This window comes from Vairimorpha ceranae, assembly GCF_000988165.1.
Source record: "Vairimorpha ceranae strain PA08 1199 chromosome Unknown NODE_5, whole genome shotgun sequence".
Lineage (NCBI taxonomy): Eukaryota > Fungi > Microsporidia > Nosematidae > Vairimorpha > Vairimorpha ceranae.
Genome location: NW_020169300.1, coordinates 18,614 through 45,415, shown reverse-complemented (window position 1 = coordinate 45,415; position 26,802 = coordinate 18,614). Strand labels below are relative to the sequence as shown.

The 26,802-nt window shown below is 23.9% G+C and overlaps 18 protein-coding genes across 18 annotated transcripts; 12 read left to right on the top strand and 6 right to left on the bottom strand.

Annotated features, from left to right (window-relative positions):
* Positions 1-329: 329 nt before the first annotated feature.
* AAJ76_500044952 (hypothetical protein) lies at positions 330-464 on the bottom strand (the record flags this gene model as incomplete). Its single annotated transcript, XM_024475858.1, has 1 exon — positions 330-464. The coding sequence occupies one exon, from the start codon at positions 462-464 to the stop codon at positions 330-332; it is 135 nt and encodes a 44-aa protein (XP_024331970.1).
* A 1,282-nt stretch (positions 465-1,746) lies between these two features.
* AAJ76_500043367 (hypothetical protein) lies at positions 1,747-2,049 on the bottom strand (the record flags this gene model as incomplete). The annotated part of the gene is made up of 1 exon (XM_024475857.1): positions 1,747-2,049. The coding sequence occupies one exon, from the start codon at positions 2,047-2,049 to the stop codon at positions 1,747-1,749; it is 303 nt and encodes a 100-aa protein (XP_024331969.1).
* Positions 2,050-4,105: 2,056 nt separating this feature from the next.
* Positions 4,106-4,906, top strand: AAJ76_500041310 (hypothetical protein; the record flags this gene model as incomplete). Its single annotated transcript, XM_024475856.1, has 1 exon — positions 4,106-4,906. One exon carries the CDS (start codon positions 4,106-4,108, stop codon positions 4,904-4,906), a length of 801 nt encoding a protein of 266 aa, XP_024331968.1.
* Positions 4,907-6,908: 2,002 nt separating this feature from the next.
* On the top strand, positions 6,909-7,730 carry AAJ76_500038507 (hypothetical protein; the record flags this gene model as incomplete). Its single annotated transcript, XM_024475855.1, has 1 exon — positions 6,909-7,730. The coding sequence occupies one exon, from the start codon at positions 6,909-6,911 to the stop codon at positions 7,728-7,730; it is 822 nt and encodes a 273-aa protein (XP_024331967.1).
* Positions 7,731-7,866: 136 nt separating this feature from the next.
* Positions 7,867-8,019, top strand: AAJ76_500037549 (hypothetical protein; the record flags this gene model as incomplete). Its single annotated transcript, XM_024475854.1, has 1 exon — positions 7,867-8,019. One exon carries the CDS (start codon positions 7,867-7,869, stop codon positions 8,017-8,019), a length of 153 nt encoding a protein of 50 aa, XP_024331966.1.
* An 849-nt stretch (positions 8,020-8,868) lies between these two features.
* AAJ76_500036547 (hypothetical protein) lies at positions 8,869-9,666 on the top strand (the record flags this gene model as incomplete). Its single annotated transcript, XM_024475853.1, has 1 exon — positions 8,869-9,666. The coding sequence occupies one exon, from the start codon at positions 8,869-8,871 to the stop codon at positions 9,664-9,666; it is 798 nt and encodes a 265-aa protein (XP_024331965.1).
* Positions 9,667-9,815: 149 nt separating this feature from the next.
* Positions 9,816-10,877, bottom strand: AAJ76_500034539 (aaa atpase proteasome regulatory subunit yta6; the record flags this gene model as incomplete). Its single annotated transcript, XM_024475852.1, has 1 exon — positions 9,816-10,877. One exon carries the CDS (start codon positions 10,875-10,877, stop codon positions 9,816-9,818), a length of 1,062 nt encoding a protein of 353 aa, XP_024331964.1.
* Positions 10,878-11,441: 564 nt separating this feature from the next.
* On the bottom strand, positions 11,442-12,323 carry AAJ76_500033093 (dna-directed rna polymerases i and iii subunit rpac1; the record flags this gene model as incomplete). The annotated part of the gene is made up of 1 exon (XM_024475851.1): positions 11,442-12,323. The coding sequence occupies one exon, from the start codon at positions 12,321-12,323 to the stop codon at positions 11,442-11,444; it is 882 nt and encodes a 293-aa protein (XP_024331963.1).
* Positions 12,324-13,695: 1,372 nt separating this feature from the next.
* AAJ76_500031343 (enth vhs family protein) lies at positions 13,696-14,073 on the bottom strand (the record flags this gene model as incomplete). The annotated part of the gene is made up of 1 exon (XM_024475850.1): positions 13,696-14,073. One exon carries the CDS (start codon positions 14,071-14,073, stop codon positions 13,696-13,698), a length of 378 nt encoding a protein of 125 aa, XP_024331962.1.
* A 139-nt stretch (positions 14,074-14,212) lies between these two features.
* On the top strand, positions 14,213-15,625 carry AAJ76_500031203 (serine threonine protein kinase; the record flags this gene model as incomplete). The annotated part of the gene is made up of 1 exon (XM_024475849.1): positions 14,213-15,625. One exon carries the CDS (start codon positions 14,213-14,215, stop codon positions 15,623-15,625), a length of 1,413 nt encoding a protein of 470 aa, XP_024331961.1.
* Positions 15,626-16,073: 448 nt separating this feature from the next.
* Positions 16,074-17,414, top strand: AAJ76_500029342 (hypothetical protein; the record flags this gene model as incomplete). Its single annotated transcript, XM_024475847.1, has 1 exon — positions 16,074-17,414. One exon carries the CDS (start codon positions 16,074-16,076, stop codon positions 17,412-17,414), a length of 1,341 nt encoding a protein of 446 aa, XP_024331960.1.
* Positions 17,415-17,809: 395 nt separating this feature from the next.
* On the top strand, positions 17,810-19,366 carry AAJ76_500027606 (phosphoacetyl-glucosamine mutase; the record flags this gene model as incomplete). Its single annotated transcript, XM_024475846.1, has 1 exon — positions 17,810-19,366. The coding sequence occupies one exon, from the start codon at positions 17,810-17,812 to the stop codon at positions 19,364-19,366; it is 1,557 nt and encodes a 518-aa protein (XP_024331959.1).
* A 182-nt stretch (positions 19,367-19,548) lies between these two features.
* AAJ76_500025867 (myb-like dna-binding domain containing protein) lies at positions 19,549-20,121 on the top strand (the record flags this gene model as incomplete). The annotated part of the gene is made up of 1 exon (XM_024475845.1): positions 19,549-20,121. One exon carries the CDS (start codon positions 19,549-19,551, stop codon positions 20,119-20,121), a length of 573 nt encoding a protein of 190 aa, XP_024331958.1.
* Positions 20,122-20,434: 313 nt separating this feature from the next.
* AAJ76_500024981 (zinc finger protein) lies at positions 20,435-21,700 on the top strand (the record flags this gene model as incomplete). The annotated part of the gene is made up of 1 exon (XM_024475844.1): positions 20,435-21,700. One exon carries the CDS (start codon positions 20,435-20,437, stop codon positions 21,698-21,700), a length of 1,266 nt encoding a protein of 421 aa, XP_024331957.1.
* A 59-nt stretch (positions 21,701-21,759) lies between these two features.
* On the top strand, positions 21,760-22,362 carry AAJ76_500023656 (hypothetical protein; the record flags this gene model as incomplete). Its single annotated transcript, XM_024475843.1, has 1 exon — positions 21,760-22,362. The coding sequence occupies one exon, from the start codon at positions 21,760-21,762 to the stop codon at positions 22,360-22,362; it is 603 nt and encodes a 200-aa protein (XP_024331956.1).
* A 93-nt stretch (positions 22,363-22,455) lies between these two features.
* AAJ76_500021953 (ccch-type zn-finger protein) lies at positions 22,456-23,463 on the bottom strand (the record flags this gene model as incomplete). The annotated part of the gene is made up of 1 exon (XM_024475842.1): positions 22,456-23,463. The coding sequence occupies one exon, from the start codon at positions 23,461-23,463 to the stop codon at positions 22,456-22,458; it is 1,008 nt and encodes a 335-aa protein (XP_024331955.1).
* Positions 23,464-24,551: 1,088 nt separating this feature from the next.
* On the top strand, positions 24,552-25,097 carry AAJ76_500020864 (hypothetical protein; the record flags this gene model as incomplete). The annotated part of the gene is made up of 1 exon (XM_024475841.1): positions 24,552-25,097. One exon carries the CDS (start codon positions 24,552-24,554, stop codon positions 25,095-25,097), a length of 546 nt encoding a protein of 181 aa, XP_024331954.1.
* Positions 25,098-25,262: 165 nt separating this feature from the next.
* On the top strand, positions 25,263-26,642 carry AAJ76_500020153 (trehalose-phosphate synthase 1; the record flags this gene model as incomplete). The annotated part of the gene is made up of 1 exon (XM_024475840.1): positions 25,263-26,642. One exon carries the CDS (start codon positions 25,263-25,265, stop codon positions 26,640-26,642), a length of 1,380 nt encoding a protein of 459 aa, XP_024331953.1.
* Between the last annotated feature and the right edge of the window lie 160 nt (positions 26,643-26,802).

The window sequence follows — 26,802 nt, the reverse complement described above, 5'->3', positions numbered from 1 at the left end:
CATTTTTTTAATTTAAAAGCTTCTTTGTATTTTCAATACAAAAGGAGTAACATTTTCGTAAAGTTATTTCTATAAGCGCGGCACAATATATTTGTGTATGTTTCTTTAATTTTATTCAGTTATTAAAATTGAAAAATGTGTAATGGTACAAATTTTAATTTATAAAAATAAGACTTTCTTGTAATTTAAAACAATACATACAAGCTCAAAAGAGGTAACACACATGGATAACGAAAGATCACACGTAATATTTGTAATTTTGTTTTAAATGGGATAGGATAACCTATTATCATCCTATTATAAACGGGATAGCTTAAGCTAGTCATCAATCAAATTATTATAAAAAGTTTGAATTTTAACATTTTTTTATTTTTAAATTTTTTTTTTAAATTTAAAAATTCTGTTTCAATTTTCTTTTTAAAACAGTAATGTATAGCATGAGACAATTCTCTATAAACATACATTATTTGTAAATTTTTTATAAGTTTTAATCATAAATTTTGATTCAAAATGTGCGATATTGCAGATTTTTTCAATTAAAAAAGTCTAGAATTTAAAATAAAACAATATATACACACGCAAAGATGCAACATACAATTCAAAAAAGCATTTTAGTGTACATTAATTTTCTTCTCTCGTTTTAACGAAACAGCACAGACTGTTTTAATAATAAAATTATTATGTTTCAAAAATATTTATCTTGCAACACCAGAAGACCAAAACATTTAGAAACAATACAAGTCAAAAACATAGAATCAACTTAAATTGTATTACGACAATTATGCTAAAGGACAACTTAATGACATTACAGGTTCTTTGGGCTCATATCAATTAGCAAAATTATTAACAACATATATCTTACCAGGTATAGGTTAGTGATTTGTATTCAACCTTTTAAGGAATCCACTGAGGTGAGCAGTCTCGTAATTAAATTTATGTTAATTTTTATAAATTTTTTTCTTAAATCCCTATAGATTGTAGTTTCTCGCTCTACATACCTTTAATGAAAAATTGTAAATGTAAATGTAGAAATATTAAAAAACCAAAAAAAAGGTACACCTTTTTATTTTTTCTTTCGACAAAGCCAAAAACACAAACTCCTTGTATAAGATAGCTTATTTTATATTTTTTTTTGATGAAATTTTTACAAACATTTTTTAAAAATAGATAAAGCTAACAATTCCTGGTTTATAACAGTCAAAAAGCATTTGGTCTCTTCTCGAATGATCTAATCAATGTATTAGTCAAACAAATCTATTTTTACAATTATTAAATCTTTTTGTTCTAAGGTTAAATTATTACAATTGTCCTTTCAATACTGGCCAGAACTTTGCCAATACTGTTACATGCATATGCTTTCATTTAAACTCATAAAACAAATATAAATTTGCCTCTTAATGTTTTTTTTTCAATATTTAATTTTTAGAATTATTTTTGAAGACATTAACGTCATTTATTTTTTGTAAAAAAGGTATTATGGCCTTCTATTATCAGATCACAAGTCTCCTTTGTCTTTAGTGTTTTTTAAAATAATTATAAAACAAAAACAACAGGTAGTCTTCTTTGAAAATGTGCTAATTATTTTGTAAAATTTATCGTTTTTAAACCCTTAATGTTTTTAAATACTTTAGACAGCATATATAAAAATTTTTAATAAAGTGTAATCTATGTTATTTAAGTATTACAATTTTTGTAATAAAAAGCGATGGGATAATAGATCTTGTAAAAAATTTATTATAAATATTTTTAATAAAAAACCTTATTAAGATATTTACCTTGTTCTTTGACAATACCAGTCACCAAAGAATTATATTCACAATTATTAATACAGCAACAATTTAATACTGAAACTGAATGAATTAAAGCTAATAGTCTTTTTTCAAATTCAACCTCGTTTATTTTATACAAATCATTAAGCATATGTAGAGTTTTAATTTTTTTTGATAATTCGCTCACAATTTCTCTCCTATCTTTTAACTCGTTGCTTCGATAACAACTTGTTGATAAATTTAATGAAAATACTACAAGTATAAAGAACCAAATATTCATTTGAGGGGTGGTTTGCAATTTTTTTGTAAAAAAATCAAGCACTGTATTTAAAATATAAAGTAAAAGTGTTATTCTTGTAACAAATTGTGATATTTACTACATTAATGAGCTCTTTTTTTATATTTTAAGGTAATTAAATATATTTATTAGGGTATATAAAAAGTTTTCTTCTTTATTCATTACATGCAGTCTTCAAAGCTTCCAAAATCAAATCCATCATCTTAAAGCTTCCCTTTTCAATACTTACTTCTAGCTCCAGGTAAGCATCAAGGCTTCGGCGATTGGCGATAGTTAGGCTTTCCAATTCCATTTTGAGAACTCTTGTTTGTACATATGCCTCAGTTCGGAACCCCAATCCTAGTCATTTGCATATGGGCGGTGGTAATTTGTTACTATACTATCCCACGTCATTACATAAGGGATAATTTTAGACTTATACTTATAAATTGAGGCTCTATGATTCGAAAGAAGATCGTTTTTATGTTTCTTCTTCGTTTCAACAGTGTAGAAGGTTTTTAAATACAATAATTTCAACTTCTGCTATTGTAATTTCTTTCTTAATTGTATCCACAATAAATATATCTGGCTTATTATATTTGATTACCATATTTGCCTAGATTCTACTATAATCCCCTATTTTGATATCTTTATTTGCAATAATCTCCTGAGGTATGGTTCTTGATCTTCTACAAGATTTAAGTTATAATTTATACATAATTGTAAATGAATACACTGTAGAACTCCATTATACGTCTCATATAATCATGTGCAAGCATTATAACGCATTAAGTAGTCACATGTTCCACCCAAAAGATTCATTAAATATATATTTAATAATATTTAAATTATGCATGTACATTTCTTTGTGCATAAAATGGTATAAGAATTATTTTTTTGTTTTTTGTAATTAATTATATAATTTGCTTTGTAAGGTGTTTACAGATAAAAAATATTTATCGGTATTAATTTAACCTAGTGCCAAAATTTATTCTTTTTTACCATCAACATTATTATTATAATTTAAATTTATATATACCTATATATTTAATCTTTTATTTTTATATAAAATATATTAATTTTGAATATAGATTTCTAGATTTTGTTAAATTTAAGTATAAATATCAAATATTAATAAATTTTTTTTCAACTTTAAAATCACTTTATCAATTAATTGTTAGTACAATTCATTTTTTATAATAAGTTAAAAAAGTATAGCTTTTTGTAAAGCTGAAAGTATAAATCTTTTTTTGATTCTATTAAATTATTTTCTTAATAAAGCATTAGCCACACTAACATTGTCTTATTTAAGGATATAAATAAATTATAAAAATTATATTTAGTATTTTAGATAAAAAGTATAAAAATTCTTTTGCTATAAGATGATTAAAAATTATATCTTTTTTATCTTATTAGCTCTTTTAAACAATCTTATAAAGTTTATAGTTATTAAATACACAATTTACGCTAAACATAACTTTTGAAAAGTAAACCAAAAAAAAATTCTATCTGAATTTATAAAATGAAACATTTGTGTATAGGTAAATTTTTTCACTACGTTTACTTATTTAAAATATTCCTCAAAAACTGTCATTTAATTTTGTTTTACCTTGTGATTTGATAAATTAAAGACATATAAATTTTTCACTAAATTTTTTCTCGACATTGATTTTTATAAAAATAACTGTGGACAAAATTTTGATACAAATTTAAAATTAAACTTATAAATCAAATATTTGCAAAAAATTTATTAATACTTTTTTTAATTTTTCGTTTTATTACTTTATTCATTATTTTAAAGCGTTTATTCAAGATTAGTATTTAAATGAATGTTTGATGTTTGTTTACACAAATAAATAATATTTTTAATTAATTTTTAATGTAATTTAACAATAAATATATCTTAATATTAAGTTTAAACAAATTACTTTAAGATTCAAATTGTTGTTTATAAACAATAACAGTAAATTTGTATTTATTTTTTTTGTATTATCCAATATGTTTTATACAATATTTAATTTATTCTAATATATAATTTTTGTGTTGTATTAATCCCTCAATGAATTTTCATACAAAACATGTAATCTATTTTATTTTATACTTATCTAATACTATAATGGAACTGCTTGTCACTAGATGCGTGTTAGATTGTGTAGAGACACTTCCAGAATGCTCAAAAAAAATAGTGCTTTATAAATATATCCTTACTTTTACAAAAGTTTTGCTAATTATGGAGGTAAGTTTGTATTCTAAGCATTTTTTTTACAAAAGCATTGCATTTCAACAACAGATAAAAATAACTCGAATTTTTTCTATAATCTTTAGTTTGTATCTAGGTTTTATGTATGAATATTGTAATTTTATTATTTTTCATATTATATTACAAATTATAACTTTATTTTTTTTAATATTTTCTATGGAAAATAGAAACGATATTATTTTTCACAGTTACAATAGAAAAATAGGAATAGATTACTTAAAAATAAAACTACATGTGGTGGATGAAATGATAAATTCATGTAAAAATGCTTCCTTAATATGGTCAGTATTTTTAATAATGACAGATTTTTTTTCAACTGGCCGAAATCCATTCTGTGTTTTTCATATTCTAAAATTCTTAGTTTTATATATTGATTACTTGCTCTATAAAAGTCATTTAGACAGGTTGTCATTTTTTCAATGGACAAATATGTTAATGGGAACAATGTGGTTTTTTGGTATACTAGTAATTGTGCCACTAACGATAAAATTTGGCCTTGAGAAAACAAGTGTTTTATTTGTTTTAGAATCTTGCTTCACTACAATTGTGATCTTATTGTATTATAGAACTGTATTAAATAAGAAAGTAATAATTACATAGTTTAATTTAGCTACTAAATTTTGAAACAAAAAATAAATAAATATTATAGTATGAGCAGGAGTGAATAAATCATTATAACTAATATTGTTTGTTTGTAATTATTTCTTTTTAGTCAAGTTATAGCTTCTTTTACTTTATTGTTGCTTTTTTTATTCTGGGTTGTAAAAGTTTGACTTAAATAGATTTGATTTAGATAAAAATAATATGAAATAGCTAAATAATATTTTTTTGCACTTCTTTTTCCAGGATTAGTATTTTTTTGATTACTCAAAATCATTCTTTTCCTGCTGAATACTTTAAAATGTTTTGGCTGGTATCCAAGCCGGCTGACCAGTTTTTTAACTGTTCCTGACTTTTGATTATCAGTTTTATTGCGTGCCTTATCGTCGGCTGACATTAAGTATTCACAAATTTACAAACTTTAAAATTTATATTATATTGATAAACATGTAATAAAGTATTACAATATATTTTTTTTAAAAAAAACTCTTGATGTTTTTGTGTATATTAATAGCTATTTACTAGTTTTATTATAAATTAAATGTACTGACACTTTAATGACATTTATTTCCAATAACAAAACAGGCAAAACTCATAATACTTAATTCTTTTTGTAAAAATAATTTAGCTCAAGTAAATTTTTTTCAAAAGTACAAGCAAAAGTATAAATGTACACAATACGTAAGTACATTCTCTTATTTTTTTGTGGATTCAATTATATTAAAAATAAAAAATAAATTTTTAATCTAATCTTTTAAAAAAATTGCATTATATTTACGAAATTACATAGTAAATCATTATAAAAATGTAGATATTTTTGCGACACAGAATCTTAAAAATATTTTATATATAAAAAGCATATGATGTAAAAGAAAAAGAAATAACTTTTATTTTCAAAGGGTTGTTTCTTTCCTTATTTGCTTATTTCCAAAAATTAGGGAAAATTATCATATAAATAAATAGAATATTAACAATAACAATTTATGAAATTGATTTAAAATTAAAAGTTTAATTTTTAGTATATTTTTATTACATTATTAAAAAAGAATCTAAAAAATGTTTTTTAACCAATTAGATACCACATGTCGAAAAAATCTTTTTTTAAAATTTAAATTTTATCTCGAACTTTATAAAAGAGTACAGTAAGACAAATACTAAGAAGGTTATTTTAATATTAAAAAAATTTAACTGATTAATAAACTAATTCTAAAAGAGTTTATCTTTAACTGTGCATTTAAATGGATATTTCATGCCATAAAATATATTAATTTTATTTTTGCAAAATCAAACATATATAAGGCAAAAAGTTCATCAAAAATTATAAAAATAAATTATTTAATAAAATACTTATAAACAATTTAATTACAAATATATTATTTTAACGACTACTTGTATTTAATTTATACTTAAAGCCAATTTATCAAGTTATGAAACACTAATCTATCTATACAACATTAATATATGTCAAATATTCGTGACAAATAGCTTAATACACCGTTATGTATACAATTTATGAATTTAATGTGGAAAAATTGAAACTAAAAATGTTGACAAAAGGCTTTAAATTTTTACGTATATAACAAGGTGCAATTTAATTTCGAATAAAAGTTTTAAAAAGATTGTATGATATAAATCATTTATTATAAAAATTGCATGAAACTAACATTAAAGATCAAAAATAACTAATTTTGGATATTAGAATAGTATAATAATGATATTTTTTATACATTATTAAATTTTAGGTTATGGTAGTTATAAGCATAAAATTATTCTTTTTTGTTTTAATTCCTGTTATAAAAAGTCTAAATCTTTGTTTATCTTTAAATATATTTATTTTTCGTTTTTTAAGTTTTAATTTATTTTTTGTTTGCATTTAAAGTGACGAAAGTAATCATCGACATTGCACAACAAAAAAACAAATCAATATTAATTTTTGCATTTAACAAATTTCAAATTTAAACGTTTATATTTTTTTATATATTATTTTTTTTAAATTAACCCCATGAATAAGTTTTCAATTTCATTTAATTCGATAATTGCACTTTACAGTGTTCTGTATGTTGTAAATTTAGTACTAGAAGTTTTTTTGACAAAACAAATTTTAGAAGATTTTTTCAAATCAAACAACTCCTCTAGTATCCCCGCTTACCTTATTTATGAAGTCTTATACCCAAAATTACTTCAACTGTTAGAAGTATTTTTTCTTACAAATTTCATTTTTGCAAAAACTAAAAATTCAATTTATCAGATAATAGTTATTAAGCTTATAAGAATATCAATATGGCTTTTTTTAGCTATCAGATATTATTTTGGATCCGAATATATATGTTTTGCAATATGCTCTGTATCTCAATTTATATTATTAGGGTTTATAACGGAACACGCCCATAGTATAATTTATAGAAAATATAATCATCAGATAAGCATGGATCCGGATATTATAACTTTACATATTATTAATCAAATTATAACCGCACTTTTAAATGCCATAAGAATATTTTTAACCTTGCGTATTCTGTTCCAAACACTTTTTAAAGATGTAAATCTTAACTTTATATATACAATGGTAAAATTTATATGTTTACTAGGATATGATGTTTTTACAAGGCGTGAACCAAGAAATTTTATGAAAATTTTAATATTAACAGTACTCTTATTGATTATTAATATATTTGGGATTTTCTATATATCTTATGTGCTTATACAAAAAATATTTTTTCAAAAATTAGTTTCTTTTTTAATAGAATGGTTAACACTTACTGATATGGTATTATGTATGATTTATTTATTTATTAGTAAAAGAAAAGGACTGTCTAGAATTTAAAAAGTGTGCTCAATTTTGTAAATTAAATGTAAATAATTTTTTTATATTCCAACGTTAACTAGTTTGATAAAATTTTTATAAATTTAATTCTAGTTTTACAAAAAGTTTAAAATTTGTTTCTTTTATAAATTAAAATATGATTAAAATTAATATTTTTCAACCAAAATTTTTTAAGCTACTAAATCTTGTAATCTGCTTAAATATAAATATTGTTAAATTTTTTTCAGACACATTCAACTGTGAAAAATGCGCTTCAGAAAACAAGTTTTACTATTATATTGGTTCTTGAATGTCGCAGTTTGTAATTTTTAAAATCTCAAATAATAAATTATATTTTTCTTAATCACTCTCTTGTAATTTAAAAGAGGTTTTTGTTCATAAGGTTTTAATAGACTATTTTTTATATTCGATATTTTTAAAAATATTTAAAATGTTATATAAATATTACATTAATCTTATTTTTAAATATTTAGATTTGATGATTACGCTTTGTCAAATTAAAAATATAAGAAGTAATTTGAGAATGTATACGTTTACAACAAAGTCAAATTATGTAAATTATATCTTTTTGTCTAGCATACCTAAAATTTGCTTAAAATTGTGTATTCTAAATTTTGTATTGTCCTAAGTATTCTAATATAAAAATAAAAAATCATTTAATAAGTCATTCGTTAATCAAACAAAGATATTTCGATTTAAATTATTTTCATTTATCAAATTATGAGCATGTAATATTTTTTTTAAATTTATTTATCACCATACAATACTTCTTAAATAAAAATATATTGTTTAAAAATCAATTGTTTATAAGAATGCAAAACTCATATCACTCATACACCCAAATAAAATTATAACATTATTTATATTAATTAATATTTTGTTTAATAGAAATGCGTGGATGATTAAGAAGGACGAAAATAAATTAAAAGCTTTAAATTTAATCAAAACAAGATGTTTTTTAAAGTTTCTTTTTTACATCTAAATTAATTAAATGTTTTTTTGTTTATTTTAATATGAATCATTTTATGTGTCTATTTACAAAATAAGTAAAGTTTGAACTGTTATGTAAACATTCTTTATATTGATAGATAAAAGATCTTTTTTTAATTTATATAAATTAAATTTTTAATCCCTTATAATGAATATTAAAATAAAATTAAAAACCTGTATATTGTATTTATACATATTTTATGCCATAGCGAATATAATTATGGAGATGATTCTTTCGCTTTATGTTTTAAAAAGCTTTGAGAAATCTCCTCAAACAGATATTGAACTAGCAACATACAGATACCAAGTCTTATACACAAAACTAATAACTCTTCTAGAAATTTCGTATGTATCAAATTTTTTTTTCACCAAAGATATAAATAACGTGTTCCAAGTATTAATAGTTAAATTAATAGATTTAATAATTTGGTTGCTTTTGGCAGCCCAATTTGGATTCAATTCGATTTTTATAGTTTATTTCGCTCTTTCGTTTGTCGCGTGGATGTTAATAGGTTACCTCGCACGCCTTGAGCATAGTTTAATTTATACGAGGTACAACAAACAAGTAAGTTTAGACCCCGACGTTATATTTTATTTTGTTCTTTTACAATTAGTTTACGCCATTACAAATGCCACTAAAGTTTTCTTGGGGTTGCGCATCATTTCAACTCTACAAACATTTTCTACCGATTTCTACGCGATTTATTCGTTTGTAAAATTGCCAGTTTTATTAATTGTCGAGGCATTTAGAAAATATATAAATAACTTAAAAAAAACTATACTTGCTTTCTGTATTGTTAATACAATATTTAGCTGCTTTAGCATTTATTATATTGTGTATGTTGTAATTTATAAAGAGCAGTATAAACAGCTGTTAAGTTTTATATTTGAGATTCTGTCTCTGTTAAATACATTCTTTCTAATTCTGTGTGCATTAAAGTTTTAACATTCATTGTTATAATAAAATTTTACAAATAAGAATAAATATCTCTTACATACTTTTTTCAAAAAAATAAATTAAAAATCAATTAAGCATCAAAAAGTTTATTAAAATTTAATATAAAAAATCCATTGAAAGTGCGGTAAATTTCCGCATTACAATCTTCGAACAATGTCATAAAACTCTCTAATAAGATCAATTGAAGGATTATCAGCTAAAGTATCGCAGAATTTAAGTCTGATCCTTGCAAGAAGTTCTGTAACATAAGCTTGAGTACATTTATGTCTAGAAAGTATTATAGCGCATTCTTTAATTAATAGATCAGAATTAGATCCTTTCACTTTAGGCCAAGAATTTGTAATCTTTTCTATCATCCAAGTTAATTCAACTTGATCAGGCAAAGAAAATTCAATTTGGGAACCCATTCGCCTAATAAATGCACTATCAATATTTTTTATAAGATTCGTAGCCCCGAATATAAAAACGTTACTCATTAAATTCTCATTAATTCCACTCATAAAATTTAAAAATTCTGTTTTACTTTTTGTATAGTGCTGATGTTCATTGTGTGTTCTTGTACCAAAATACCCATCAATTTCATCTAAAAACAAAATAGTTGCCATACAATCCTTACCATCTCTAGCAATATTAAAAAGTTCTTTAATTTTTTTTTCTGTTTCGCCAATATATTTATCTTCAAGCGAACTTGGCGTTATAAAAAACGCACGTACATAATTTTTTGACAAATTTTGGTAAATTTCTGCCAAATGCCTGTCAAGTTTGTAAATCAAACATTTAACAAATTGCGTTTTCCCTGTACCTGCTGGACCACTAAGTAAATAATTCCTAGAAGATGCTTTAACATACGTTTTAAGTTCTTTTTCAGATTTAGTTTCTGTAAGCTTAATAATTTTTGTCATATCAGAAATTGTTTCTTCAAACAATTGATCTTTACCAAAATATTCTTCATTTTTAAAAACATCAGCAGTCACAGGAAGAAACAAATCAATTTGATTTTCTTTCTGAGTTGTAAAAGATTTAATAACAGAATAAAGACCTCCAATAAACAGTAAAGATAAACAAGCTAAAAAAAAATATACAACTTCCCTCATTCTGTCAAAATAATTTTTTTCTTTTACAAAAACACACCTAATTTCTTTATTGCTATATTTTTGTAGACTTTTATTATTTAATGGATAAGATTCTTCAAAATGCATTTTGCTTACCCTTTTTTATCAATTTTTTATAATACAAAATTTAATTAAAATAAAAAAGCCATTTGTTTGTTTATATTATTTTTATCTAAACAAGAATGTCTGTAAATAAATATTAATTTTTTTTAAATGTCATTAATTTATTTATATTAATTTATTATTATTACAGTATTATTTTTGATCAATAAGTACAACTTTAGCTTTAAATACATTTATAATAAGATCAATTATATCTAAAGTGTTTTTAATTTTATCGCTCCTTTCTTAAATCAATTTTAATATTAATCTTAATTACAGAACATAACATTTGATAAAATATAATTGTTATATATTACTTTTATTAATGACTTATAGAGCGATATTTTTTTTAAACAATACTTTTTAATAACTAATTGATTTATCACATAATTGTAATTTATTGATATAAAAGATTTAGTCAATTAATATAATTAAATTAGAAGTTTTATTATTAATTTAAAAATAAGTTGATTGTAGCTTTTTTAAAAAAACAAAAAGGTCATATGCAATTAAAAAAACATAAATTAATAAATATAACTTAAATATACTTTAATTGGTGTTTTGAAATTCACGCAATTCTCCTTTTAAATGGTCTAATTTTTTATTTATAATTTGTAAGGCTTTTTTTACAAGATATATTGGGTCAAGAACTAGACTTTCAACAGTAAAAATAAAATGGTCATTCTTTCTACCTAAAAATACCTTATTTTCAAATTCTTTATGTCTAAAAACTTCTCTACTAACTGTATCTTTTCTAGGCTCAGATACAATAGCTTTATAACTTTCTCCTTCTTTTACTAAAGATATGACACCAGGGCTAAAACATTTTTGTAACTTCTCTGCTTCTTCATCATAAAAATCTTCAATCTTAATAATCGGCATAAGGCGATACGCAGCAGTGCAAACGGGGCTCCACTTTGCATGCACACGACCAACATTTTTGCACGCAACCATTTCAATTATTAAAGCTTGTTTAGGTGCTAGTTTAGCAATAGGAATGTCCTTAGATATTTCTATATCTGGTTGCCCATCTTTTTTAATATATTTAATGTCATTAGAAGTAACTGTCATAACTTCAGAACTGGTATTAGTCTTCTTTAATTCAAAATGGAAATCTCCTACTTCTAAATCTGGACAGATATCAAGAGGAATAAGACCAAGACGATGAGCTAAAAATTCATCAGGAAGAACACTTGTATTATCAAAAATAAAAACATTTTCGATTGCAAATGTAGGAATTTCATTAATCAATATTCGTCTCAATGCATTAGCAACAGAGCAATCTACACCAACTAGATCGAATTCTAAAACAAGATGTTCTTTCTTAATTATGTCTAATTTTATATTTTCCATCATTTCGTTAAAAGTTCGTGTTTGTGCCCTATGAACATCTACAATTGTTTCGTGTTTAAGTTCGTAAAAGTTTGACATAAGGGATAAAACTTAAAAAATAGAAAAATTTATTCTAATTTTTCATAATAAAAATATAAATATCTAAATATTTATTATTTACTTAAATAAATTATATAAATTAAATCTTTCTGTAAGATTTGTCCATATAAAACTTTTCAAATATTGAACCTCAAAATTACAAAAATTTAATTGCCCCTTCTTTATTTCCTTATTTTTAAAATTTTGCACACAAAAAAAGATTGCAAAAAAACATCATTTCGATGCTATTAATAAAAATATGACGCAAAAGTACATGAAATGTAAAAAGCCTTTTTTACATCGATTGAGAAATAATTTGTAAAAAAATAAAGATATTTATGTCAAGTTAAGCTAGTTCATTTATGAAATCATAAACATACAAAAATTTAGCTAGCTGTATTTTAGATACAAAAGTGCTTTACTGTTTATAGATCGTTTTAAACACTATTTATAATACTTAATAATGATAAAATAATATAAAAAAATATCATAAGGCTTCAGTCTAAAATATCCTTTTGAATTAAAATTTGTAAAAATATTTTTTTTTATTTGAAAACCTTTTTATTGAGCACAGTATTTAAATTTTTAGTTGCTTAATAATATTTCATACAAATTTATACATATATAATCGGATTCTCAATGAATAAGGGAAGGATATTATTTATATGTTTAGTATCTTTATTTATGCTATTTACTTTGTATTTTTTAGTTTGGAGGAATATGCAACGTTATTAAAATAGGTAAGAGAAAATTAAACAAATAATGTACACAAAGGAAATTACTTTAAAAGAATATAGATTTTTGGTAGTGTAAAAAAAAAAGATAATTTTAAATTACTGTTAAAAAGAGAATATTGTAAAATTCAAAAGTTTAAAGTAATTTATATGTCATTGTTTATTCTGATTGATGAAAAGCACGTAGTTAATTAAAGAACATTTTTTTTGCTTATAAAACAGTTAATCATAGCAAAGAATGTGGAAATAAAAAATAAAATGTACATACTAATACTATTGAAGTTATAGAACGGGCATAAATAAACATTCTGCTTAGAAACAGAACAAAAAAAGATCGTAAATGTTTTTGAACAAAAATTTATGTTGAACGAAATTGATGAAAAAAATGCACTAAAAAACTGTTACTTTGTTAATTATCTAATAAATAAAATAAAGTATATCTGTTTTAGAAAATTTATGTATTAAATACAGTAGTTAATGCAATATACATAATTAAAGTATAAATCAGTTCAAACACTACTAAAATAGTACTTAAAAAATAATTTAATTTTGTTAGATGCTGAACTTTTTAAATAAATAAAAAACTTTAAATGTAAGTAGTCAGAAATTTCATGAACTTAAAATTTTTAACAAAACTTTTATTGCAATTTTACAACACCTCTCTCTTTCCAGACTCTTTCCAAATCATTAAATTTCTCACAAATAGTACTATATGGCAAAGCTTCCCTCTTAGACTTAAAAAAGTTTTCAATAATAAACTTTTTAAACCCGTTTTGCAAACCAGAAATGCTATCATCATTGCCTTTAACACTCTGCAATATTTGATTTGCTAAATATAGCAAAACAAGTTTATGATGTATACTAGAATCCTTGTACAGAAAAGAATAAGCTTCTAAAATATTATCATATTCCTCTTTAAATGAAATCACATACACTCCTAAAGATTTTATTTGTTCATCGGCAATTGTTAATTCTTTCAATAATTTTAAAAAATAATCTTTTGAAAAGAAAGTCATAAGGATTAAAAAATTACAAAATAAATATTTAAAATGAAAAAATTAGTAAATTCAAAAACATTCTACTTTTTAGATCAAAAGAGTACCAATAAAATTTTAATGTTTTTTTAATAAAATTTTCAAAAAAGGTATCCCTTAGATGGCCTCTAAAGTTGAATTATATTTTCAATTAAATACAAAGATATTAGATCCTGAAAACCAAACTAACTACTCTCTTAAAAAATTATTAGGAAGAGGGGCTTATGCTCAATGCTATCTTATAGAAAATGATAATGGTGAAAATTATGCTATGAAAATAATTAAATTAAAAGATATAAAAAGCAAAAAAGTACACGAAAAACTAAAATCTGAGATTGAAATACACAAAGGGCTCGATCATCCAAATATTGTAAAAATGTACAAGCATTTTCGCAACGAAGATTACATTTTTATGATTTTGGAATTGTGTGAGCGAGGAGGGCTTGATGCTTTACTAAAACGTAATGGGAAATTAAAAGAAAAATATGTAATTAATTTTGTTAAACAAATTATCAATGGATTACTTTATTTACACAATGATGTTCATGTTGTACATAGAGATTTAAAACTTGGAAATTTGTTTTTAGACTCGAAAATGAATGTAAAGATTGGTGATTTTGGATTATCTGCAAAAATAAAAGAAGGTGAGCGAAAAGTTACAATGTGTGGTACGCCGAATTACATTGCGCCTGAAATTTTATTTGGTAAAGATGGAGGACATTCATACGAAGTAGATATCTGGTCACTTGGTGTAATCATTTATACGCTTCTAGTTGGTGTTCCGCCTTTCCAAAAAAAGAATGTAGAAGAAATTTACAAAGAAATTAAAAAAAATAATTATATTTTTCCTGAAGATTGTGATTTATCAAGTGAAGCCATAGACTTAATATCTTCCATTCTTACACTTGATCCAATGGAAAGACCAGGTCTAGAAGAAATTAAAGAGCACAAGTTTTTAAATAAAAGAGAACATTTTTTATTGCGAATTTATAAAAATATTGTCACACACAAATATACAGAATCTGTTGTAGAATCAGATTACGTTCTATTTAGTTTACCTGTCAGTAAATTAAAAGGAATAGGTTATGTATTAAAATCAGGAATTCGCGGATTTTATTTTAATGATAAAAAAAATATAATGTTAACAAAACATAGTGTAATTTTTATACAGACAGATGTAATAGATGGTAAAAAAACTTTTTTGAAAGAGGAACATTTTAAAGAAAATATTCCTGAAGATTTAATGCCATCTTACAGGGTACTTAATTATTTTATAGATACATTTTTACACGATTTTGAATATTCAGATTGTAAACCGTCTTTTATAATGAAAATTAGAAAAATTAAAGGAGGCCTGCTTTTTGTGATGGCAGACAGTACACTAATTTTTGATTTTACTAATAAAATTAGGATAATTATTACATGTAACGGAGAAACAGTTGAATGTTTAAGAAATTATCAAACAATAAAATTTGATAATGAGCTTAGAGAAGAGTGTATTGAAATTATCAAAAGTTGTTTGGGAGGAAAATAGTGTACAATTAAAAATATTACATTTTTTGTAATCTTCTTTAAACCGTAAGTGTTCTTTATTTATTAAATTTTTACTGACACACGTTTAACTTAAAATGTAATAAAGCTGTTACGCTTAGAAATTTTAAAAAAATATAAATGTAAATAGAACATATTTTTTATATATTACAAGGGTTTGCTATTTTTCTTAGCACTTTGTGGTATTATCTACAGCATGTCAGTTATTTTTAAAATCAAAATTACAGAAAAGAAACTTCATGTCTCATAAATCATTGTCTTACAATATCTTCAGTGGTTATAATACCACAACTTTTAAAAATTACACTGTAAATGTTAACTGTTGAATAATATAACCAATTGACCATTTAAATCAGAAAAAAAAACACTTTTAAATTGTTTCATATTTGTTTCAAATTTGTATACATAGAATACTTTTTTAATTTATCAATATGGATGAGCTTAGACAAATTTTAGTATTTTATAAAATACTAAAAGACAAAGCAGAATTTATATCAAATTATTTCGAACTTATTAGTACAATTGCGAAAAAGTCAACGGAAATATTAACTCAAGCTATTCAAATACCTCGAGATTCATCGTGGAATGACATGAATTTAATTTCGCTAATAGAAGGTGGCGAAAAACAAAGAGACACGTATGAACAATCTTTGTTAATGCATAATAACATTTCAAATGATCTTAAAGATTTAATGTATCAAATAAATGAAGAAATTTCTATTATTGAAATCAATTTATCAGAAGTAATTAAACAAAATGAACAACAGCTAAAAGAATTAGATGAAGCCAAAAAAGCCCATTTACACAGCTGGATGAAAAATAAAGATCCATGGTTGACAGACATTCGCCTAAAAATGGCTATAAAAAATATGTATACATACGAAAAAAATAACACTTCTATAATTTCTAATATGATATCAATTTACAATGATAAATTTCTTAATACCCAAGATTTATACTTACAGATAATTACAAAGTTTTGCAAATCGCAAAAAATACTATTTAACAACTTGTACGATGTATCACACGTAAAAATTAATACATTTACAGAAAAAGATAAATTTTTCGATGCGGTTTCGGACACAAAAAAGGAAATTATAGAAGCAAAAGTCATAAATGCTTATGAAGGGATTATAACTAATTTAAGTAACGAGTTAATTAAAAAAAATATAAATATTTATAAAAATATTGAACCTATAAAGTTCGGTATATGCAAATTAAAGAAAGGAATTACAGGTGATTGGATTTTATTATTTATTTCTGTAACTAGATCAAGATTTATTCATTTTTTTGATTTCCAAAATATTCCAAAATTAATTCAAAAGCACTCGTCAATTATTAAAAAGCTAAAGATGTCTAATAATAAATCATTTATTGGACTTTTTGATGCAAAAAGAAAGTTTTTAAATCAAAATGATGAAAAAAATATTATGCTTCTTGCAAAAGATGTTTGCGATAATATTGATAAATTAATTAATAAGATTTACATAAGCATTAATTTACAAGATAAAAGTATAAAAATAGACAAAGATAGAAATATTATTACAGTTGATGAAAAGTCACAAAACGGTATATCAAGCATTTTTGGTATTAATATGTTAAAAATTAAAATGTTCTCGTTAGGTAGTTGCTATGATATTTATTTTGCAATGCAAGAGAAAATTGAAACACAAACATTTGAATGTGAACAAGAATTAACAAAACAATTGCCATGTAGTACAGGCAAAGGACGTGTTATTAAAATTGAAGAAGAAAATCCTTGGACAAATTAAATTTAATAATATGAATTAATTTTATTATTAATTATTAAAATGTGTTTTTTATTTTTAAATTAAAAAAATTTTACATCTTTTATAAAAGTTTGTGGTTTTTTCTAATTTTAAAGTCTGTTAAAAATGCTTCATTATATTTTTTAAGTAAATGTACTACACTATGGATCTCTTTAATTATGTTTGTTATTATTTATTTGTAATGTTAGTTTAAATGTAAAAGTAACTTTTTTTGCTATAAAATTTTTAAAAATACAAATTTGTTTTTTTGTTTTTTATTGATGTTTGTTTTTTTTGATAAATTATTTTACAACAGTTTTTAATAGGCTATTTTTTAAATCCTAAACAAACTATTTAACAACTATGTTTATATATTAATTTTTTTAAATACCCTTATTATGAACAAAAAAATAAAAATAACAGATAATCTAAAAAAACCATTAAATAAAGCTTTTTATGGTACAGCCGGATACAGAAGCAATACAGACGATCTTACAAATATAATATGCAGGGCTTCGTTCATCGCATATTTAAGATCGGCATCTTTTGCAGGTAAACGTATAGGGTTGATGATTACTGCTAGTCATAATCCTGTAAGCTACAATGGAATAAAATTTATTGATCACAACGGAAACATACTTGATAAATCTTGGGAAAAATGTAGTGATGATTTAGTAAATTGCGAAGACAAAGATTTTCATAATATGCTGAATAAAATTTTAAGAAAAAACAGTAATATTTGCGATATAAATGACGGCATTACGGGACATGTTGTAATCGGTAGAGATACACGAAAATCGGGGGAGGCCCTTGTAGAACATATTAAATCTGTTTTATTACAGGTTGACTGTATTGTAGAAGACTATGGCGAAGTAAGCACGCCACAAATGCATTTTTTAATTCGCCATTCAAATATGGCAAATTGTTTAGTAGATAAGAAAATATATATTCAACATCTTGTTAGTAATTTTCGTACATTAAAAGATTTGACACAGTGCGATTTACCAGTTTTTGTAGATACTGCTAATGGTATTATTGAGAAAAATATAGTTGATGAATTTAATATAACTATAATTAACGATAAAAATGGTATTATAAACAATGACTGTGGTGCAGATTATGTTAAAACTCATAGCGCTCTTCCTCTATTGCAATATAATTTTAAAAATAATAATGATAGCACTTTATTTGCTAGTTTTGATGGCGATGCCGATCGACTTATCCTTTTTACTCTTCAAAATGGATTTCTTATGTTGGATGGCGATGCGCAAGCCGTATTAATTGCAAATTATTTTCACAGAGTATTACAAAAATTAGAAATTGATTTGCAAATAGGTGTTATTTTATCTTTTTACACTAACAGTGGCTGTTTTAGTGCTTTAAAAAATTTTAAAACTGAAATGGTGCAGACAGGAGTTAAAAATTTTGCTAAAGCTGCAAAAAAATATGATATTGGTATTTATTTTGAACCAAATGGTCACGGGAGTGTAATGTTTTCTAATGTTGCCATACAAGCATTTACATCAGATAAAACAAATGAACATAAAATTTTAGAAGTTTTGTCTAAGCTTTTTGATCCCAATATTGGAGATGCACTTGCTAATCTTTTGATCTTCAAATGTATATTAAGTTCTACTGATAAATTAAAAGAATACAAAGAGAATGGATCAAGAAACTTAGTTGTTAAAATACAAAATAAGAGGTCTATTATTACAAATGATAAAAACGAGGTAACAACACCAAAAGCTTTGCAAGATAAAATTAACGAAGAACTTACAAAATTTGAAGGAAGAGCGTTTATTCGACCATCAGGGACAGAAGATGTTGTACGAGTTTTTGCAGAATGTGTAAATCAACGAGATGCTGATGTATTAGCTCTTAAAGTAGCTCAACTTGTCTATGATATGTGCGATGGTGTGGGCAATCATCCAGAAATTGATTATTCTAAGAAATAAATACTTTTGTAAAATTTTATTACAGGGATATTTGCCATTCATTATATTGTTTTAATTTTTGTCTTAATTTTTTGATCGATTTATTTTTATTCAATTTTTACTTTATTGCATACTTTTAGCTACAAACGTTTCTTAATACTTTTAAGCTATAAATATAAAGAGGTCAGTTTTGTAACCCTTACATGAATAATTCAGATGATGAAAAAATAGAAAAACTCGAACTTCATATTGCTTGTCGACCAGAAGACGATTTTAGAGACATTTTGGCATATGCTGATAAACGTAAAGGAATAGTATGGACTCCCGAAGAAGAAGAAATTTTGGTTGAAGGTCTAAAAAAGTATGGTAAAGGACATTGGAAACAGATACTAGATTCGTTTAAAGACGATTTAAATCCAAATCGTCGTATGAAAGACTTAAGTGATAAAGTTAGAATATTAGAAAAACAAACGACATATCAAAAAAGATCTAAGCAAGATTGGTGGGAAGTGGATCAGAATAATAACCCAGTTTGCAAAATGGGAGAAAAAGTTATTTATAGAGCCAAGTTGCCTTACGAAGCAGCTTTTAAATGTGCATATACTAAGAATTACACATCAGGAGAAACAAAATATATAAAAATTTGTTATGAAGAAGCTGGTAAATTTTGGTATCATTTGTATATAGCAACATATCATAAGAATGAAAATGCCAGAAATCGTATTAAAGTAAGAAAAATTTCTGGTCAGAGTCCATATAGAAAAGATGGTATGTAGTGAAATATTTAAAATGCTATTTTTTTGTTGATCTGGCCTGTTTTTAATCAGAAATTTTATCTAAAATAGAACATTTTACATAGATTCTATTATTAAATTTACGTTACATTTATATTGTTTTAGACATAGAATACTTTTTTATTAAAGCCACTATTAAATTTACGTTTTTATTTTCGTAAACTTCACGCTTGACTTATTTTTTATAAATTTTGATATTAAATTTACGTTACATCTAAAATTTTCGCAAATTCTATGCTTTACATATTTTATATCAAAAATTTAGATTTATAAAATCTTCGATTTTACCACCCCTATGACTTTAGAATGTGTTATTTGTATTTCTAAATCTTATTATATAGTAGAATACGAGTGCAAACACACAGTTTGTATTTCATGTGGTGTACGATTGCTAAAATTATATGAAAATACTGATTGTCCGTTGTGTAAACAAAAATCAAAAATATTTTGTATTAAAAATTTGCGTTCTAAAATCAAAGAAAATATCAGAGAGGAAGATATTGTTTATCAAAATGAAGACTGTAGAAATAAATGCTATAACTTATTGTTACATAAATGTAAAAAATGTCATTTAATACTTAAAAATACTTACGAGCTTAGATCTCATTATCGAGAAACTCATGCTTTTTTGCTATGTTTTGAATGCACAGACAATAAAAAGCAATTTTGGTTTGAGCACGAATTGTACAGTGTTAGTACTTTAAGACATCATAAAAATGGTAAACTTAATGAAAGCGGGTTTAAAGGTCATATATATTGTCCTTTTTGTAATATATATTTATATGATGAGATCAGTGCTAAACAGCATTGTAATCAATTTCATCTATCATGTACAATATGCGATATTCTTGGATATAAAAATAGATACTACAATAATTTTGGAGATTTAGAATTACATTTTAAAAATGGACATTATTGCTGTACTTATCAGTACTGTATAAATATCAAAGCTTATGCCTTTCCATATAAAACAGAATTGTTAGAACATTTACTTAAATTTCATAAACAGAGCACTAAACTTAGCGATATACCATCATATAAATCTTGTACTGTCCCGTTTTTTGATCCATATTATCTTAGTTCTCAAAATAATATTAAGAGTTACGTTTTGAATAATCCAGCAATAAATTTTTCTACAAATGAATTTGCTAGTAATATTACAAAGAAAGATTTACCAAATTTTTTAGACAGGTCTAAAATTTTAGAAATGAAAAGAAAGCAATCAATACGTAGTTCTATAATTAAAAGGCTAATAGTAAAAAATCAGGATGAAGTTATTGAAATTATTGAAAAAATTATTAATAAACGACTATCTGTTAAAGATGGATGTTCAGATCTTAAACTTTTAATGAATGAAACAATTTTATTAAAATTACTTAAAGAATTGTATTTTGAAGATGTACAGATTGAAATGACTGCTTATTATAAAATTTTAGAGAAGCAGATTAAATTTCCTAAATTTGAAAGTAAAAGTGTTGATACACGTACAAATTCTGTTAGACAACCAGAAAAAAAGGTAGGATTTAAAATAATAGAATTGAAATCTACTAAAAAAAAATAATTTTGATATTTTGTAATAAGATGTAATTTTATTTATTTTTTTAGTTTAATACCCTTTTTATGTCTGATAAAAAATTCAAATGGGTAAATGATATTCCTCTTCCTTTACCAGGATTGTGTTACATAGAACCATCTTTAAATACTGATTTTAAAGATCATGATAATTCACTTGAGACATTTTTACCTCCTACAATTTATACTGATCCTTTTGAACTACTTGATGTTAATCTTATGAAAATTGTTCTTGACGATCTTTGTGGAAACATTGAAGATCTAGGAACAAAAAAAAATAAAATTTACGAAAAGGAATACGATTTTGAAACATACATTTTAGAGTCATTCGACACTGTTTATGAATACGAGCATCCACTTGACAAAAATGTAAAAGTCAAAAGTGTTTACGACGTTTTTTATGGAGGTGATGAAGATAAATACTGCGTTTTACAATCTGATGATTTGGAATTAGAAGAAAAAATTTTTAAGGTTGAAGATTTTTCTCAGAGCGATTTGCACAAATATTTAGTCGGTGAGAAAGAAGGAGCAATATATGAAGGAATACAGTTTACAAATAACGAATATATGATATGTAAAATTGACGAAGATAAAATGTATTTTTATGATGTAATGTGTACATTTAAATATAAAAAGTCTACAAAAAAATAAATTTTATTTTTTAAATTAGAATTAATTCACTATTTTTTATTTTGTAAAACTAGCTATATTTTATATACAAATATTTATTTGAATATAACAATTTTATTTTCTATTCCATATGTGATTATTATTAGCATAAAATAAAGGTGATAAAGTCCATAGTAGATTTTCATTATTTTCCCAAAAAGATTTTCGCTGTGAAAAAATTAAGGTGTCAAATATAACATTTTCTTTAGGAGATACATCAGATGAATAAAGTTTTTCATCGATTTGTCTTTCTCTATCAAATTCATAATCTTCAAATACAAGATTTTTAAAATCTAATGTTATTTTATTTTTGGTGTTTAAATCTGAACTTTGTTTTTTAATTTCGGATGTATTTTTATAATTTAATTGGTCAATAGACGAAAACATCATATCGTCAAATAAATCTTCATTTTGAAATATACTTGGATTGTTTTCATTTAAATCATCACAGTTTTTTTTTGAACTTTTTTTTCTTTGGTCTGTACTTATATTAATTTGATTATCAGCACTTTTAGTATCCAATTCTTCGTAATTTAGTTGTAAAAATGATTTTGTTGGTAATTTTAAAAAATTGCTTGTACAATTAATATCTTTTATAATTGTATTTACATTTTCCGCCACGAATAAGGAAGATTCTAAACTACTTCTTTCTTTTTCTAAAGATTTATTTTTTATGTGTATAAAACAGCATCGTTTTCCATACGGACAACTTCCTTCTTCCCAAAAAGTGCGGCAGGTTTCTGTTTTATAACGTGGATGTCTATTTACAATGCGCAATTCGTTTACATCGTGCGCAAATTGGCATTTTGATTCATATTTACAATATCCCGTCTCTGAATGACTTCTACATATTTCTGTCTTATAAAGCTGTATTTTTTTGTTGTAAAAGTATTCTTTTGACGAAACCGCTTTAGATTTATTATTAGGAGATATAGCACATAATAGACCTTTATATTCTAAAAGCGATTTACATTTTAAAGATTCGGAAATATTTTTACAGGACATTTTAGAAGAGAAATATTTATCTACACCCTCAATAGGACTACTTATATTTAAATTAAAAAGTTTCCCGCCTTTTTTCATAGAAATAAGGTGTATTGATTTTTATCTAAATATTGTATTGTTTATAAACAAACATAACATATTAAATAAGTTTGATAAATATATTTATACTAAGAACTAATATATAGTAATATGTTTCATGTTGAATAACAAATGTTTATTTAAGCAAACACAAAACAAAAAATTAAATTTATGGAATTTATATAATATGCTTGTGTTTTTATTGTAAAATGTTACTAATTAATTATACAAATTTTACTTTTAATTAATATAATCCCCTCAAAATAAACTTTAAAAATGTCAAAAATATCAAAAATAAAACAAATATAAATTTCAATATAAAGAAATATATAAAGACAAAATTATTTTAAAGATATAAATTTTTTACATGTGTTTACAAGTTAAAAAAATTATTTTAATTTTTTAGCAAGGAATGCCTTTAAACAAAAATAAGTAAATTAGAATATTTTAAAATAAAGATAAATTTTTAAGTAAAATAATTACTGCTACTATTTTTAGAATTGTAAAACATATAATGAATTCTATTTATTTTAAAGACACAGGTAAAATACATATTTAAACAATTAATGTATATAAAAATATAGAATAATTTATTTATAAGCTATAATTTCTTTATAATAAGTATATATCTAACTCTTAATGTAATCCTGTATTTACTTACATTAAAAAAGTAACCTATAAAATTATTTACAAATTAAATGTGCATGACAAAGCTTTATTTGAACCAATAAGATATATATAAGTGCAAAATAATAAACCCTTTGACAATATGTATTAATTTATCATATCGATATTTGTTGTCCTGTATATTTCATATACAGCAATTTTTGGTTTCACAGAAATTAAATTTAAATTTATAAAAGTTTTTAAATTCTTGTAATTTAAACAAATTTATATTACAAAAATATTTTATTTAAAGTAAGTCTAAGTATTTTTTTATAATTCTTTCATTATTTTTTAATTATTGCACTTCCTATAATTCATGTAAGTGCTCTCAAGTGTATTAAAATTTTAACAGTAAATATGTATATAAAATATACATTTTATTTGATACATGTTTTCTATTTAACTTTTTTTTACCCCTTAAAATGGAGTTTGGACAAATTATCATAGCACAATTTACATCATTAGTATCACTTTTTATGATTTTTTATTTACTAGATACTCCTTTAATTCGTAAATTTTCTGAGATAGTTTACAAAAATACAATTATTAATGTATCAGATGATAAAGGTATTTTTCTTTTTATTTTTCTTACATATTTAATTGTTATGATCTCCACCTTAGAAGTTATTAGAAATATGATAGGGAAGAATTATAGTTTAAGAGATAAGATTTTATACATACAGACATGCAATTATAACAATTCTTTCTTATTATTTGCTAATTTTTTAAGTCTGTATATTTTTAAAAAGCTTAGTGTACGTACATTTAATCTACTTATTCTAGGAATTATTAATAGCTTATTGTATAACCTGACATATTTAATGGGTTTAAAATCGCTTAGTGGGTTATTTTATTGTAACTTTCTTATAACGAACTTACTGAATTTACTTAGCACTTTCATCGTGCGTTTTGATTATTTATTAAGTAGTATTGTTGCGATTTATAAAGGATACAAAGTATTTAATTAAATAACAACATTTTATGCCATTTTATTCTTTTAATTTACACCAATTTTTATTTCATCACTTTATATCACATTTAATTCTTGTTATCTTGCCCCTTTCTTATTAATTTATCAATAATAATCATTTAACCCCTTTTTTTATATAAAAGAACTTTACTTTCCCTTAAAAATGAAACTTATAGTTGTGAGCAATAGACTACCTATAACTTTAAAACGTACAGATAACGGTTTTGATTATATACATAGTGCTGGTGGATTAGTAACTGGCTTGCAATCAATAAATAGTAGGATTAAATTTAAATGGTTCGGTAATTTGAGCAGTAAAGGACTAAGTGACAAAGATAAAGATACTATTTACAATGATTGCAGAACAAAATATAACTTTTATCCCATTTTTATTGATCCAGAACTAAATGAAAAAACGTATAACAAATTTTGCAACGGAATTTTATGGCCGATGTTACACTATTTTTGCGACGACATGGTGGTAGTCGATAAATACTACGAAGCGTATAAAACTTATAATAAAATATTTTGTCAAGCAATACTTAAAGAAGCAGAAGATGATGATATTATTTGGGTTCACGACTACCATTTAATGTTACTACCTGAAATAATTAGAGAATATAAAAAAAATATTAAGATAATGTTTTTTCTTCACACAACATTTCCAAGTAGTATTAGTTTTAATAAATTGGGCTGTAGAAAAGAATTATTAGAAGGTATGTTGGCTGCAAATTTAATTTCATTTCACAGTCATGAATATGTAGCGAATTTTATTGAATGTTGTAAAGCCAATGGTCTTTCTTGTAATAGTAAAGTAGATGCTATACCAATAGGTATTGATCCTAATATATTTACCAAGTGTCTTAAAGAAGATAAAACAAAAGAACGTATAGAATATTTTAAAGATAAATTTAAAAATAAGACTATTATACTGGGAGTAGATAGATCTGATTATATTAAAGGAATTCCTAACCGTGTAGCAGGATTTAAAAGATTTCTAGAGAAATATCCCGACTACAAAAATAATACTGTATTTTTACAGATTAGTGTTCCCAGTAGAATGGGGGTTGTTGAATATAAAGGATATGTAAACTGTATAAATAATCTTGTATCTGGTACAAATAGTACAATAGGAGATGTAGACAGTACAAATATCTATTTATTAAATAATTCTGTTGATTTTAATACACTTTGCGCATTATATTATATCTCTGATGCACTGTTAATTACAAGTTTAAGGGATGGTATGAATTTAGTAGCTTTAGAATATATAAGCTGTTCTTATGATACACAAGGAATATTAGTACTGAGTGAATTTACAGGTGTATCTTCTACCTTGCCTGGATGTGTGAGTGTCAATCCTTGGAATACAGAAAGCATATGTGAAGGGTTAAAGGAAGCCTTAGAGATGCCAAAAAAGGAAAGAAAAAGAAGATATAAAATAAATAAAGATAATGTATACAAATTTACTAGTTTTAAATGGGCAGAAGATAATTTAGATATGTTAGATGAAAACTGGGAATCTGCGATAAAGAAAAAATAAATTTTTATTATTTTAATTGAATTTAATAAGAGTTTATTTGTCATTAAACACAGGCATTGTCGTTTTTTTAGTTTTATTTTATATGGCTAGTATAAAAAAGCGTATAAATGATAATTAAATATAAGTTTTAATAATACTTGTATTGGTATTAAATGCTGTT